This window comes from Platalea leucorodia (genome assembly GCF_965183815.1).
Source record: "Platalea leucorodia genome assembly, chromosome: 2".
NCBI classification, from domain to species: Eukaryota; Metazoa; Chordata; class Aves; order Pelecaniformes; family Threskiornithidae; genus Platalea; species Platalea leucorodia.
Genome location: NC_138824.1, coordinates 110,348,024 through 110,360,923, shown reverse-complemented (window position 1 = coordinate 110,360,923; position 12,900 = coordinate 110,348,024). Strand labels below are relative to the sequence as shown.

Below are 12,900 nucleotides of genomic sequence, written 5' to 3'. Positions count from 1 at the left end.
CTGTGTTGGGTCTGCAGACTCATGGAAGTAAAAACTAGCAAAATGCTCATCTCCCAAGTACTCAGACATACAGCTATCTTTTAGAGCATGTTTCTCATAACTGAAGAGGTTATCATCTCTATACAGTCATTTTAAAATGGAGAACTATACATTTGCACACACTTGAAAGGAAAGTTGCATAGCTTCCCACCAGCCAAGAATTTTCAGTCATTCTTACTAATAAGCCGAGGTTCTCTAGACATTCTGGGAATTTTCAGTACAACCACAGATTACTTTTTTGACCTCAATGAGATGTATACACTAAACACTCCAAGAGCTATTAAAGTGCCATTTTACAAAGTGCCATAATCACCTAGTAAAAATCAAGTGTGATTTTCCCACCAAGTTGTCATAGCAAGAAAACCACACATTTCAGACCAAAGATGAACACACATTTCCCACTGTGCGCTTCCCCAAAAATTCTCCAAAATCCAACTTGTTTTGTAACTCTTGAGATAAATGAAATAGTGCTGAAGTACTTCCTGAGGGAAGCTCTTTCTTGCTGCCCTGGGAGACACAGTGCCATTTTGTGGCCTTATGCGACTCCAAACCTAACCTGTGCTTCCCACTCACAGCCTTGCTCTCAAGTGCCTATCTAGGACGTAATGTGGATTTCACTCTTAAAGGCAATGTTAGAGCTGCCTGCCTCAGCTTCTGAGTTTCTAGAGCGATTGATTACCACCTTACTGTTTTCAAAATTCTTACAGATCTTTTATATTATCACAGACCTTCTAACCAGTAGAAGAGGCCCAAATTCTATCTCTACAGTTAATTCATGTTACAAGACATCTGACTTCTAATCCATCTTAATGCAGAAGCATGCAAACTCAACTGCTGAAGCAGATAGGGATAAGTAGCCCCAAAACATTCAGAATAAAAGTGTGAGCTCAACTGTAAAGATCATGGGTGGAATTAAGCTGCTGAAATTCCAAATATAACTGTTGCACCTCTTGGACAAATTTGGACCTATGCCTCATCCACATTGAAGCCAAAAGCTTTAAAACATGTTTCCAATTTCAGTCGTATAGAGCCAAATGCTAAAAGAAAATGGTAATTTTTCTGTATTATGTGAGCTTATGGAAAGATGGAAAAGTACTGAAAGGTTTTATTTTCAAGATATTCACAACAAAGTAGCTGGCAGATATTCAGTTGCCTTCTAAATATTATCAAAAGTTTTGCTTACTTTATAATATTTTTTCTAAGACAGGAGCTTTACAACATTTTTATATGGAAAATATATCTACAGTGTTTTCTTGTAATTTGAAGTCACAGTAGTCAAACCACACGCAAGAAGTTTTGCATGGGAACATATAACCGATGTGAGGGATGGTTTTCAGAAGCAGATTCTGGTACAGTTAAAAACTGAATTCTTTTCACATTTATCAGTTTGATGGTTTTATAGATTTTTTGCATTTTAATGTATTTTTCATACATAAAGTTGTCTTGAGTTTTGTTTACTTATGTCTTAAAAATATTTATATACTCATTTACATTAGAAAATCTTGTTCTAAACACCACTATGCAGAACTATCTGTGTATATATATGCATATATAACAACACAGAAACCAATGAAGTAACAGAGAGATGTGAATATTACTGTGACTTTTAAAAATCCCAATCATACATCTTGAAATTCCCATTTGAGTAAAATGTTTGAAAGAAAATAACCCCTCTAAAGATTCATCACCATAATTATAAATCATTACCTCATCTCCCCAAAGGGCCTCCCTCAATTCAAAATGGAAATAAAACCCTAAAAAATCTAAATGGTTCCCTTTTTCTGTATTCCCTATTTGTGTATCCTCTCTGCATCCCCCGACTTCTCCTCTGCTCTTATGGACATCCTCTATCCCTGGCTACATTGCCCTGCACAGCAGACTGCTCATCTCCACACAAAAGGGAATGAGTTTGAGCAACAAATACTTTTCTCTTGAGATGATAAGCAGGCCCTGTCTCACCACTGTGGGGTAAATTACAAACTAGATCTACATTTTAAAGAAGCAGAAAGAGACTAAGCAAAATGAATATTTTAAAGTCAATTTTAAATCAAATCTGGAGTCAAACATAGAAAGAACTATAATGATAAAAATATTACACAGTGTTTAGCATAGATGTTAACTAACAGAAGCCTATACTATATACTATAGTATTCATATACTATACAGTGACTGAATAAAACGAAACGTACCTCCACGACCAAAATTGCCAAGATCATTGGGTCCACTAGTGCTGTTGTTTACTGGCAGACTTGTGGCAGGCCAAGAGTCTGCAAGCCAAGGATAACTGGGGTCACTTGCATTCAACAGACCTGGTCGACTGAAGCAGAATAAGAAAAAAAGATATACATACAAATATATATATAAATTTTTACACAATTAAAAAATCTGTGAGATAACTAGTGATTGAAGAGACCACATCACTTTTCTCCTAACACCGTAGGTAGCAAACAGTTTAGGAGACTTTAATTTATTTCAAATTAAAATTGTGTAGCCTTTGATGATTTAAAGACCTTGAGCAGTTAATTAAGGATATATACAAATCAACTTTGTCAGTAGAAGTGGGACTAGGCATCCGTCGTGATTCTGCCAGAATCCAAATGAACTCTGTTGTCTGTGTGAAACAGGGGTTAGGCAGGACCATCATGGGATCCTACACCAGGGCTGCATGATAAATTACCACCTCAAGGGAGCCATCACTCAAACTGATTGCTCCGTATCAGCCATTTCCAGGACTTTGGGCTACTATTTCTTCCTTCCCTTGCATCCCAAACGCACGCCTGTCATCTACAGGCTGGTAACTCTTTCTTTGAGCACTCTCGGATGGTTTAGAGGCAAACAGGTTTGAGTAGGATTAATGGAAAGTCCACAGCTATCTTTATCTGCCACTACTGCATGGCTTTTACAACCCTGTAATTCCCAGCTTTGAGAGCAGTATTAAACAGCCAGTATGTTGAAAGAGAAGGTATACTCCGGCCATAAGGCACCGTGTCTCTCTCACCCCCCAGGGTAAACAGCCAGAAATTTAGCAAGGCAGGTGGATTGTTTGTATTTGTATTTAACAGGGAAAACAAATCATTTCCTGCAGACACCTCCTTCCCCCAGACAAAACCAAAAAAACATCCACAGTTCTGCAGCTTTTCTAGGTTATTAATGCACTCATGAAGTTGGAGCAACATCTCCAATCATTGTACGTTATAGACCCCCGCCTGGCACAATCCCTAAGAGAAACATCGGTTTCTATGGAAACGGCAATAAGAAGACCCAGTCGCTTTCTTGCCACATCTACTCACTCTCATTAGGCCTAATCTCTTTTTGCTAAAATATTGATTAAAAGGGAGATTGGAAGTTATTACCAAGGCCTAATTACAATCTCCATATTGGCAAAGGGAAAATAGATGAGGATATATGGGCCCGTTATCAGCTTTTATCAATTTCAATTGAGTAGCCAAAGTTGTGGAATCCAGTCCTATCAATCTACAGCCTATTCATCATCCATGAATCATTTATTTTGTGATCGATTAAGTGTAATTGTTCACTCACAGCAATTTAGGGGGAGCCAATAAGGAGTCTTAAACAACAGCAACTTCATTTGCTAATGTCTAATTAATGCAATAAACATCCCAGTAACAAATGAACACATTCCTTGTGATATTTACTACTCATTTCTTCCAGGGCATCTGGGAGATATGAAACATCTGGGCTTGATTCCTCCAAAGTGCCCAACAGATAGGTCATTAAACCTTGTGGTAAGCTACTTAACTCCTCCTAGCATTGTCAGTCTTCCAAATGATCGGTTACTACCCAAGTGCATCACCTATAGCACTTTTGAGATCCCTAATTTTAAAAATAAATAGGATGGAAAGACCTTTATACAAAGAAACATACCTTCCATTGCTCATTAGTCCTCCATCTCCTCTTTGGAAAGTGACTGTGTTTTGGTTGGAAAACAAAACGAACAAACATACACACACACGCACACACACATATAAGACAGGGAAAAATCAATTAGTAATAATTAAAAGTAACAATTCAAACTACTCAGTGTCTGAGATCGCAGGTCTCTTGGCATCATCACATAATAAAGTACAGAAAATATGAGAAAAGGATCAAACACATTAGGGTTACAATTTTTTTAGGATTTCACTGCACCATATTGACTAACGTCAATTTGCTCTGTAGCGTGCAAGGCAAACCAGACGCCTGGGTAAAAGGCCCGAATTTACTACAGGCCCCTTCATATGACTTTGTGTTGCAAGACTGTGCCATGTGATGAAATTGTTTTCTTGGCATGCTTTTGCTTCAGTACATAATGACATTGCGCCAGTGAGTTAATAACACCATGTCGTAATGCAGTAATATAATGTCACCACACAAATATGCCATTTCCCAGGACAAATACAAAGAAGTGGCAGCTCTATTAGAGCTGAAGGGGTGAATAAAAGCATACAGCTGCACCGTTTCCATTAAAAGTACAGTATAAGAACCAGCACCCACACACAAATGCATACATGCCAGTATCGCTGGGAAGAAAAACTGCTTCCAGTCTTGCCATGGGGGATGCCAAGGATACATTCAGAGGGAGACAATTGTTTTTATGGCTCCATTCATGGGTGTTTGACAAAAACCAGCCTATCCCTTATCTATCTTATTAACAGGATTACATTTCAGGGCAATATAGGTAAACCCGTATTACTGGTGAGATGCTAATTGACAACATTTGGTGCTCCTGTTTGAAGCACTGGCAAATATTTTGAATCAAGGCCAACAGACTACTCTGATTCTCAGTGGCAATATCCCATTATTTATTGTCAGGCACAGATAAGGCAGCCTATTAAATTATATCAGTGTCCTGGACACCTGCATCCTTACAGGCCCCTGACAAGATGAAGGTTCGAATTTCAGAGAGGAATGCAAGAGTCTATGGCCAGTTTAATTTAAAATAGGCCTTGGTTTGGAAATACTATTTACCTTTGTAAGACATTCCCATCGTTAAATTACAGCTCCCATAGTATTTGCAAGATTTTCCAAATATTAGTCCAAACTACACTAATTGAAGATTAGGCTTTCTATTATACACCATTCTAATCAGACAAAATTGCTATACCCAACAGAAATGCTGTGATCATTAAAAAAATTAGCAATGATATAAATCCACTGGGAAAATACTTCTGATACCTTATAGAATCCTTGTCACTTTACGAAGTCCTAGGATAATTTCAGAGTCTACATTCAGCAAAGGGGACAAAACTGGCCCCTCTGGAAGCCCTGCTGGAAGAGTGCTTGGGTAGGGTGATTAATTACCCTTCACTGCAGAACGGACTAATATCAATATCAGAAAATCGCTGCAGTCATATGTCACATCAAAATGGTTAATAGCTGAATTTTGAAAGGATGTAATCAAACCAATTAATGAAAAGAAAATCAAAATGCAAGTATGGGAAGTATTAAATAAAAGTCTGCTTTGAAAAACAAGACATGGTAAAACATTGCAGCTAATTAATTTTAGAGCCAATGCTACTTTAATGCACATTGGTTCTAACAGGCTGTCAAATGACTGTGTCGCTCCTTGCTTAAAAGCAAATAATCTGAAGTGCTGTGGATATCATGTGTGAATATGCAAAGAGGTGGGCACTGCCTGGCTATGTTTCAAAGTATGTTCGTCAAAAGTACATTAGATACTGTTTCCTTTCTCCTCCTCCCCTTTAAATTTAATACTTCAGTTCTCCAGCTTTCTGCATTTGTCAAAGCAACAAGAAATAAGGAAAATGAGAAACAAAGGCACAGTCGGTAACAACCCTTATAAATAAAATTTATAAATTTAAGGGAATTCCAGTAAAACATATTTTCTGAAAACTTCTTGGGATTAATGCTCTTGTTTATAGACTATCATCTACCAGAAATATTTTTAAAATACTATTGTCACCACTTGTATAGCCTGTACAGGTGTGTGAGATTTTAACTATGCATGTCATGTAGGGAAAAAAAAATCAATAGTTGTGGTCTTCAAAATATTTATATCCCTTGTGTACCTTTGTAAAGCAAAGCTAAAATGTGGGAGCTGGTAGGAGATTGAAGCAATGTTTGCCAGACACATTTTATTTTCTGTGTAGTGAGGTATGGAAAAAACTCCAAGGCATGCTGTGAGAAACATATCAAGAAGACATGACATCGAAACCTCTTCACTAGAGCCATAATTGCCGCAGGTTGGCTGTGGCATATGAGCTTGTTGAGAAGAGACAGGTATCACAGCATTTACTCTTTTTTATTCTATCTGTGTATCCTGGTGGTAGTAACTGTTTCCTATTTTTTTCCTACATTAAACAATCTTACACCCTCCCAATATGACATTGTTTTTAGAAGAAAGCTTCAGCTTAGTTTATTAAAAAAAGAACTTGTCTTGCAGTGACATTGTTTTTCCTGGGGAAGACTGTGCCTGGCTTATGTGATGTTTATGGAACTGGGAAGGAATACAAGTTCTTTCATTTACCCTCCACCCTGTATGCCAATGCACGGATGGTTATAATCTTCATGAGAAAATAAACAAGAAAGTATTTTAGTTATTATTCTTGTGGGAAAAGGCTCCAGAATATCAACTAAGCTAGCCAAAATTCCTCTTGAAGTGTGGACATGTCATCAGGATGTTATGGAAAAAAAATCGTATTCCTGATGCCATCCATAAACGGGCTACCTGAGGCTGCACAGAGAAGGTGCCTTTCTTTTAGCATCAATATTGTGAAAGGAAAGACAGCTAACAATGGAAGATATGGTCAGGCTGCCAACACAAGCACTATGTTTATCATTCCTGCCATACATTTTGTCAGCATTTTTGCCTGCAGTTTGATTTCTGCAATTACAAAACAAGTCTAAACGCCTGAATAGGAGCATACTTAATGCAATGCAGGCTTGTAGATGTCACTGTAAAAATAAAACACACAGACAGCTGGCTTTATTCATCCTGTCTCCACTTCAAAAAGAAGCAGAGCAATTTCAAGGGGCAATGTAAGAGGAGGAAGGGAAGGATGTCCCTATCACTGACCCACCCATCTCCCTTGCTTTTTATCACTGAGGAAGCAAAAAAGCTCTTTCAGCACTCTTTGCATCTGATATATGTTCTTAGAAAGGCTGAAGACCTGCAGGGATGAGATTGGTTTTCAAAAGAAGATGAAAAAATAACCTCTGCATAGAGAGATTTTGAAGGAATCCCCACCAGCTTATACTTCAAGGACTGTAAAAATGCAAAAATATAATCCAAAGTGCATTTTAAATGCATAAAATTTTAAGGAAATTATATTGTATATATTTGTATGAAGAACAGCATACGTTAAGGAGCTTTTCACATGCTTTTCATTAAATATATAAGGAGGTACCCAAACCATTTACTAATATTATCTAACAAGGTTAAACTTAATCTCCATGCCTGCTAGAATTGGAAAAATACAAATGTATAGTAAGTTGACATTCTGAGGCAAGAAAGCTTTAGAAAGCTTTCTGTATGCCTATCTCTAGTAGGCCACATTTTCCTACTGCAAATGAAAACTTTAATGTTGCCAGCCAAGTCTCATTCCTTTTTCTGATAAGCTGTTCCTCAAATATGAATGTAGATTAATCCTCTTTTAATAAGCATTAACTCAGAACAGATAATCAGCATATAAAAATTCCATCAAATCTTCTGTCTACCTTTGGATGATTCTGTCAAATAATTTATCCTCATTTAACAGTTTCAGGAGTTGTGCATAAAATGTGTAGCATTCCATAATTCTCTATTTTTAATTTGTTTTTGTTTACTCAGTTTCATGAAATCTTTAATCCCAAGGAGCACTAGTCACTAAATAAGCTTACCTACTCATAAGTGAAAATACATATTTACTTTCTTTGCATGACTGATGGCCTAGACACTTGAAAACACCTGAGCATTCAAGTGAGTGGGTACTGGCACAACAATGAGTTTGAGGGCACAGGAAAGATAAGCAGATAAATGAAATTTCTCTTATTTCTACAAATGGATTCCATGCCTTTGTTGTATAAGTCCTTATACCAAAATGTGAAAAGAGAATTGCAACTTTCAGTACAAAATAAACAAATGCTATTCTGTCACTGTAATATGGGACTGAAACAATTCATCTATTACACAAGAAGTGGTCAGATATCTCTTTTGTGCAATCTATCTTTTCTTGTATCATGTAGAAACCCGCAGTGCATGTTTATATCCAAGCAATCTGACTAAAGGGTAACCATAAAAATAAAAAAAAACCCTGTGCAGCAGTACTTTAGCTTTTACAGAACCTCACAAAAGTAAAACTAATCCATCCTTTATATCACAGAACAGATGACTGAAAAGGGGCAACATTTGTATTTAGTGTCTCTGTGCCAGATTTGGTTTTGCTGAGAGTATGTCATGGTCTCGAAAATGTATACTTCTTGTACAGCTGCAGATGATGACACTACTACTTACTAGTAGTAATCTAACAAACATAGCCAAAAATCATATGTTCTGTAGTACTGATATCACTGAGAATCAATGCCTGGTGAGTCATGATGGGGGAAAGGGAAGTGGAGGAATAGTGATGTACAGAATTGTGGCTCAGTAACTACTGGAGTCAGTTCAACGGTAAAAAAAGTAAAAAGATTTAGCTATAATTTTCAATGTCACTTTTTTTGTGACCATCTGAGCAATCAATCAGTGCTTATCAAAATGTTCACAAAGACAGAAAGCTTAATGAATTTAACTCAATCAATTATTCTTCTCTGGCACGAATCTTTACCAATTGCGTGACATTTGCTGTTTGCTCTTCTCATACACAGAGTGTTACAGTAGTTTAGTCACACAGCAGAAATTATACCTCTTAGGAGCCTAATAACAGAATACAAATAACCAATAGTCCCACTGAATGACCCACAATCTGAAAATGACCTGAAAGAACATTTTTAGCCAGTAATTATATAACTGCAGAATCCAGACTTTTAAACAACTATTTTTAGTGTTTTAAGTTCTACACATATGCCAATTCAACCAAAGAAAAACAAAACAAAAAACATTTACATCAGAAATAACTGAAAAAATAGGTTTTTTGTTTTGTGTCTGAAATAGAGTAAGTACATGAATGTTCCACTAATACATTCAATTCTCTCTATTACACAGTCAAATCTCCACATTCTGAAACTTTCTGAAGGAAGAATTTAAAGCAGATGTCTGAACAAAAAGTATGCGCTTTCTAAAATCTGAGCATATTAGGATAAATTCATCTTTAGTAAAACATTATTGACAGCTGTGTCCGATGAGATTCTGAAACCTACATACCACTGTCTAAATATTTAGGTCTGGAACAAAACTGTTTAGGAGTCATAACTTTGAAGGGAACAACGTACAGTTGTGAGTGTCATCAAACTTCCAGAAGCATAGATATGTTTGTCTAAATGACATTACCAATGGCAAATTCAAATATTAGAGAATTAACGAGGTTTCTTAGGGAACTCTGGGTTTGAAGATAAAAACCACGGACTATGTTCTTTCATAAGAACAACATTTTTTTTTAAATGAATGGGTTTTTTTTGGACTTGACCACTGGATGACTTAGGTTCTTGTTGCCTCCAGAAAGGATTATAGGCCAGGAAATAGAACTATGTACTGTTATAATTCTATAAAGTCCATGAGATGTCAAAACTACTTTTAAAAAAGCAAATTTTTGGCAGTGACTCTGACATATCCTAGTTGCCCAGCGCATGTGGATCAACTACACTGAATCACGCACAGTCACTGTGGCTCCAGCACAACCCTGTGTCATGCCAATGTATGCTACAAAGACAATGGAAAAAACTCACCACAGTTACAGACAGCTGACAGTGGCATAATCATAGGAACCAAATGCAAAGATGCATTATTTCATTTTGGAAAAAATCCTATGTTGTGTCTCAAAGAAAAGCAAGTAAAGCATTTAGGGTAGGATGTGTTGTGCCACAACTTACACTAACTTGCACAAACCTGCCCAGAAGCCAGAGGAGCAATTCCTGAGCCCCCAGAGCTTCTCCGCGAGGACACTTCTCCCTCACAATGTCACAGGCTCCTGGGGCAGACACCACCGCCTTCACTCATCCGCCTCAACAGTCATCTGCTCTCTCCTGCTAAGCTAAACACTCAAGCTGTGGCTGAAGATAAGCAAGAACGAGAAAGCAGCTAGCTGAGCATGAGGACCAGTTCAGTGGTGCAGTAGGAAGACTGGCCTCTATCACATGGATGGCAGAGGGGACAGAAGAAGAGAGCGCTTTGGTAAGTGCAACTGAGGGGGCAAGCTACACGCAAAAACCTTTACAGACTTCTGCTGAAAAATGCTGAGATTTATTAGCCTTTTATACTTTAACACCGAGGTATAATTACCTCTGAGTTTTTGAATCTCGAGCTTAGGTATGAGAGCAGAGGCTAATTATTTGTATTAATTATTACTATTAATTGTATACTCTATTTTTCCTGGCTATCCATATGTTGACTAAGCTGTTTGCAACCTGCTGTTTCAGCCACACTTCGTTTATTCTTCACATATTTTTAATCATGCTTACGATAATAGTCTACCGTATGCCAAGTTCATTAAAGATACGAAAACTAGGATATCAGCTTTGAATTGGGTAGGCAGAAAAGAAGCAAATGGTTCAGTTCCAAAAACACTGTAAAGGCAATGCATGCATAGGTTAATCACTAGATTGCTTGAAGATCTGAACACCTCATGGTAAGGCCAACGTTTATGCAACTAACAGCTAAAGTGGAAGAAAGTTCCATTTCTCTAGTTAGATCTTTAAAACCATTTGAGATACTTTTTTTGAGCTTTAAAATAAAAATTCAGTTATGTATGACTAATGCTTGTTTATGTTAAGTTAGTTCAAGCATCTTGTCTTGCAAATTACTTTCAAAACTGCATTATTTTGAAGAGTTAGATGAGTAAGAAGTATGCAGAATTACAATGACAGAGACATTAATGGTGGTAGATTTTATGTTCCCCTGGAATCACTAGGAGAATGAATGCTACATTTTTATCACAGATAGGCAGCAGAAGTATTTCTCCTTGCATTTGGTTTTAATTCTGCGTATCTCACAGGTTCATAAACACTTAGATAGCTAATGTTTGCAATGATGTGTTGGTGAGGTAAGAGACAGACTAATGGACAGTACCTGCAGGGGTGAAGGTGAAGGACTGAACTGCAAAACAAGAAAGCAAACACATTGTGAGTTACACACCCTGATAATAAGCGCTAATTGCAGGGCACGAGTTTCCTCTGGAATTTACTCAGTTGTGGATGAACATCATAAGCAGGACATAACAGTTGAGCTTAAAGCACTAACCAGCCAGCAGCCAATGAGAAATGGTGGTTGGAAGGGTGAGCAGTGAATTCTGACAGTCACATTTGAAGACTTTCTGTGTGGACATGCTAGTCTCTAAATCGTAAACATTAGGATGAATTTTGAAGCATGATCTGTTATGAACTTCCTTTGCTGAAAGCATACACTATTTCATAATTCTGATGATGGGAATTCTGTGTCATGATGCAATGTTCACATCACACTTGGATGCAGCAAACATCATGAGAAGGAATGAGTTGCAGGCGACACACTGTTTATAATGACTATTATAACTATTTACAGCTATACATTTTAAGGTATAAAAGACTTTGCTCTCAGTCTCCTCCCCCCACCCCCAACATGCCAACTCACATACAGGGCTAATAATTCTGCTTTTAAAAAAAAAGAGTAGTCTTAGCTTGTGTCCAAATTTTATGTATAGGACTGTTTCCTAAGAGGAATAACAGTACAGCTGTCTCTTAATATGAAAAATCTTGGGATCTAGACTGATATTTCATATAAACACATGTGTAGGTGTGTGTGATATACAGTAGTTTCTCAGTTAACACCACCCCACCTCTCAGAGAGTAAAAGTCATTGCTGTTGAAGGAAAGAAAAAAAAAAAACAACCTCGGCAAAAGGCATAACCTATGAATGATACAGGCCGTGTGGCAAAACAAGGCGAGGTTCCACAGAAACCGAGTCAGTCCAAGAGAAAGGCTCTCTCCTCCCTTTGCTTCCACTGCTCATCTGATTTCTTCTTGGGCCTCCTTGTTTCACTAAGCCAGTGGAAAACTAATCCAGCATGAAGGATTGAAAAACAACATAGAATAGTTTCCTTCTGGTTTAGTGAACCCAGCCAGGACATTGAGGAGTCTGATGATGGCTAACGCCAAGGTGAGGAGGCATAGGACTGTTAGGCTATGAGCAGGGCATGAACGTTGGGTTTTGGCAAGTTGTTGAAGATGCTCAGCCACTTAAGGAACCTGTGTCCACGGGTTCGCATGTGATAACTTGTAAATAGAAGAGTACTAGTGCAACTTTAGTGTGATATAATGTCAACAGTAAATATGCTGTGTCCTCAACTGTGCAAATCTTGCTCAAAAAGGAAATGTTTTTTCTTTTTAAATGTTAATAAGCACTACAGAAGAACTTACACCAATATCTGAAGAACAGCGTTTTTGTGTTACGTTAGGCTTCAGAGTAACCCATTTTATGATAATTCACCTGACTTCCTGAAAATCCATAAGAATCTTGAAGCACAGAATAATACACAAAGCAAACAGGTTGGGGGGGGGGGGATATTTTCATTTGGCAAATGTATTTATTTTTCCAAATGTAGTTTTCAAAAACTAATTTGTAACTGGAGCAACACATTTGGTGCAAGAGGGACCATACTGTGAGGGCATTCTGAGGTGTTCTACCTCCAAGACAAAACTTTTTATGGGTTCTGCCACAGATAAATTTTGACCACACTTCTCTGTCTTAATACATCACTCTGTTCTCCTCCAGCTACAGGTATGAAGTCACTGATG

General features: G+C 37.6%; 1 protein-coding gene across 1 annotated transcript in view; it reads right to left on the bottom strand.

The window, feature by feature from the left end:
• ROBO2 (roundabout guidance receptor 2) overlaps window positions 1–12,900 on the bottom strand; it is a gene marked incomplete at both ends in the record, with an annotated part of 464,836 nt that overhangs the window by 43,761 nt on the left and 408,175 nt on the right. The window contains 3 exons of the mRNA XM_082336476.1: window positions 2,229–2,356; window positions 3,925–3,967; window positions 11,198–11,224. Coding sequence (XP_082192602.1) covers window positions 2,229–2,356; window positions 3,925–3,967; window positions 11,198–11,224 — 198 coding nt within the window. The remainder of the gene's footprint in view (window positions 1–2,228; window positions 2,357–3,924; window positions 3,968–11,197; window positions 11,225–12,900) is intronic.